A 2,500-nucleotide genomic window follows, 5' to 3' on the forward strand; every position below is an offset into this window, starting at 1 on the left:
ATTTAATTCATTTATTTAGCATTGAGTGATATAAAAGATTTAGGTCTCTCCAATTAGCAGAGCACTTGCAAATTGGGGTCAGTTCTTACAAGAATGGGATAATATTATCACTGTGACCCTTCCCCTCCTAAAAGTGACCCACATTGTAGATTTTACTCTGTTAACAGTTTATCTGCATGTTCAGTCACAGAATCTTGGTATACAGTGTACCTTTAGAGGTTATCTTATCAGATAATTATCATATCTTTTAGATTGCTGATTCTCTTGAAATGATGTTGCTCTCCATTCTTGCTCCAACAATCCGCTGTATCTGGCATCTTTCATCTTGGAAGGAAGCCTTGGTAACAACGGTAAGATCTGGACTTTTTTTGTGATTTGAGAAATTTTGTCTGATTCTGGGGAAGGTTAAGGCAACAGTTCCTCATTTCTGAGTCATAACTTGCTGCATTGTCCTCTTGGCAATAAACCCAGAGAGAACGCAACCGCTTGACAGCTAAAATACGTGATAGGTTGGTGAAAGACACTGCCAACATCAAAGAGGTTCCCAACAAAACCGACCTGTTGAGTGGAGTACAGTAAATGAAAGGTTTCTGGTTCAGTGACCTGAGTGATACACTGTACCCATGTACCTGAAGAGGCCCTAAACATGGGCCAACATTTGTCTTTCAGAGTGATCCTGAACCTCTCAGTGTCCAATTCTTTCATGTAATTCCCATTTTACTTACAAAAAAAGTAATGAACTTTTCCATCACCAATACTGCACTTGGAGTGCTGGCCCAGTCAGTAGACTGGTGTCATTATCCCTTTGGAATAATATAATCCGGTATATCGAAGGAGGAGGAGGAATGACCCAGTGTGATCATGTGGCAGTGTGGCCCAGTGGGTAGGGCGCTTGCCTTGAGATCCGGAGATGCCGGGTTCAAGACCCGCTCTGACCACTCGTTGAGTTTGTTCCAGGTAGTCCCTGGTTCAACTTCCCAGCTGCACTTGTAAATAGCCAACTGGTTTGCCTCCAGCCAGTTGGGATTCTTAACAGTAAGGGTTGTTGTTGTTCTGTTCCGTCGTTTTGTTGTGTTTCATTGGCCCTGAAAAGCCCCTATGGGGAGCAGTCAATTAAGTATGTATTGTATTGTATAGACCCGTATCACTCAATGTCCAAACAAAAGATTTTGCCCGTCGAACCTCTCATTCAGTGTGAGGCTGGACGGGCAAAGACAAAGCCTTTATTCCCCACGGACTCCAAAATGGCCGCCGCGTGATAAAGGTGAATTGTATTGTATTGTATCGAAATCACCAGTCTGAGAATAATTTTGTAGTCCTGGTAATCCTGGAAGTCCAAAATGCAGAGGAGTGTACTTGACCAGGTATATTAATTAATTTATTATATAAGTATTTTGAGATCTTTGACCTTGGATATTGCATTTCTAGCTTCCTGATTGGTTGACTCAGTCTCGGTTATCAGCTCAGACATAATATACCATATGACCTATTATGGAAACTGAATGCGTCAAGTGTTGCCAAGCTTGAAACCGATTACCTGGTAGCTTTAATTTCCAAGTATCTATCAGTGCTCAGAATTGAATGGAAACTAAATAAAATTATTATAATTATTCCATTCATGCTTGTTGGATCTAAGACTGGTTATAGCCAACTTAATTCATTTGGCACTATGCACCTCATTGGCTACTTACCATGATCTCAAATCCAATGTGTGCTCGTGGAATAATAATAATAATAATAATAATAATAATATTATTATTATTATTATTATTATTATTATTATTATTGTTAACTACATACATGCACATTTCAATGTGGCCTTGCAGGTTGTGTTTGTTGGAATGATGGTAGGATCATCCTTCTGGGGTTGGCTAGCAGACAACTATGGTAGGAAATTTGTAAGTACAACATGTGCTAAATATAAATAATAATTTAGCGTTGCTTTCTTTTCACAGGATTTCACACCTGGACATCCTGAACTTATCTTTGAGGAATTTATACAATGTACATTATTGTCTAGTTGACTGTGCAAACATTTTTTGTTAAAAAAAAAGGTTGAAAATGTGGCTTCTGATTTCTCGAATAAAAAGCAAGAATAGCTCCAGCAGGGATGGTTTTTCAAAAATTTAAATATTCTTGTTTTTAAAACATAACTTTTTATATTGCATTTAAAATCTATATTTAATTAGTAGCTGTTGGGTAGTTGATGTTTTAACCTGTCAGAAACTCGATAATAATAATAAAATAATATTATTATTATTATTAAACTCATCGCCAATAGATGAGTGTGGAGAAGGTGCCTGTAAGGTCTGTGGGGGAGCCACAAGCACGCGCGAAGGGTAACCATGACAACCCTGTGAGCGGCAACCACCCAGGCACCGTCACACTGAATACTCAGTGGAATGTTGAAAGCTTACCAATACTTACCCGAGGGAGGGACGGGAGCAAAGCTTTTTTCTGCAACTGTGCACGCAGCACAACACAATGAAAATAGTTGACG

At 39.0% G+C, this 2,500-nt stretch overlaps 1 protein-coding gene across 4 annotated transcripts in view; it reads left to right on the forward strand.

Annotated features, from left to right (window-relative positions):
* The window catches only part of LOC138046904 (synaptic vesicle 2-related protein-like), a 30,673-nt gene that overhangs the window by 11,795 nt on the left and 16,378 nt on the right, over window positions 1-2,500 (forward strand). For all 4 annotated transcript variants that reach the window (XM_068893517.1, XM_068893516.1, XM_068893518.1 and 1 more), the window contains 2 exons: window positions 252-350; window positions 1,827-1,898. In XM_068893517.1, the coding sequence (XP_068749618.1) occupies window positions 252-350; window positions 1,827-1,898 (171 nt within the window). The remainder of the gene's footprint in view (window positions 1-251; window positions 351-1,826; window positions 1,899-2,500) is intronic.

Source organism: Montipora capricornis, chromosome 4 (genome assembly GCF_036669925.1).
Source record: "Montipora capricornis isolate CH-2021 chromosome 4, ASM3666992v2, whole genome shotgun sequence".
In the NCBI taxonomy this organism is placed as follows: Eukaryota; Metazoa; Cnidaria; class Anthozoa; order Scleractinia; family Acroporidae; genus Montipora; species Montipora capricornis.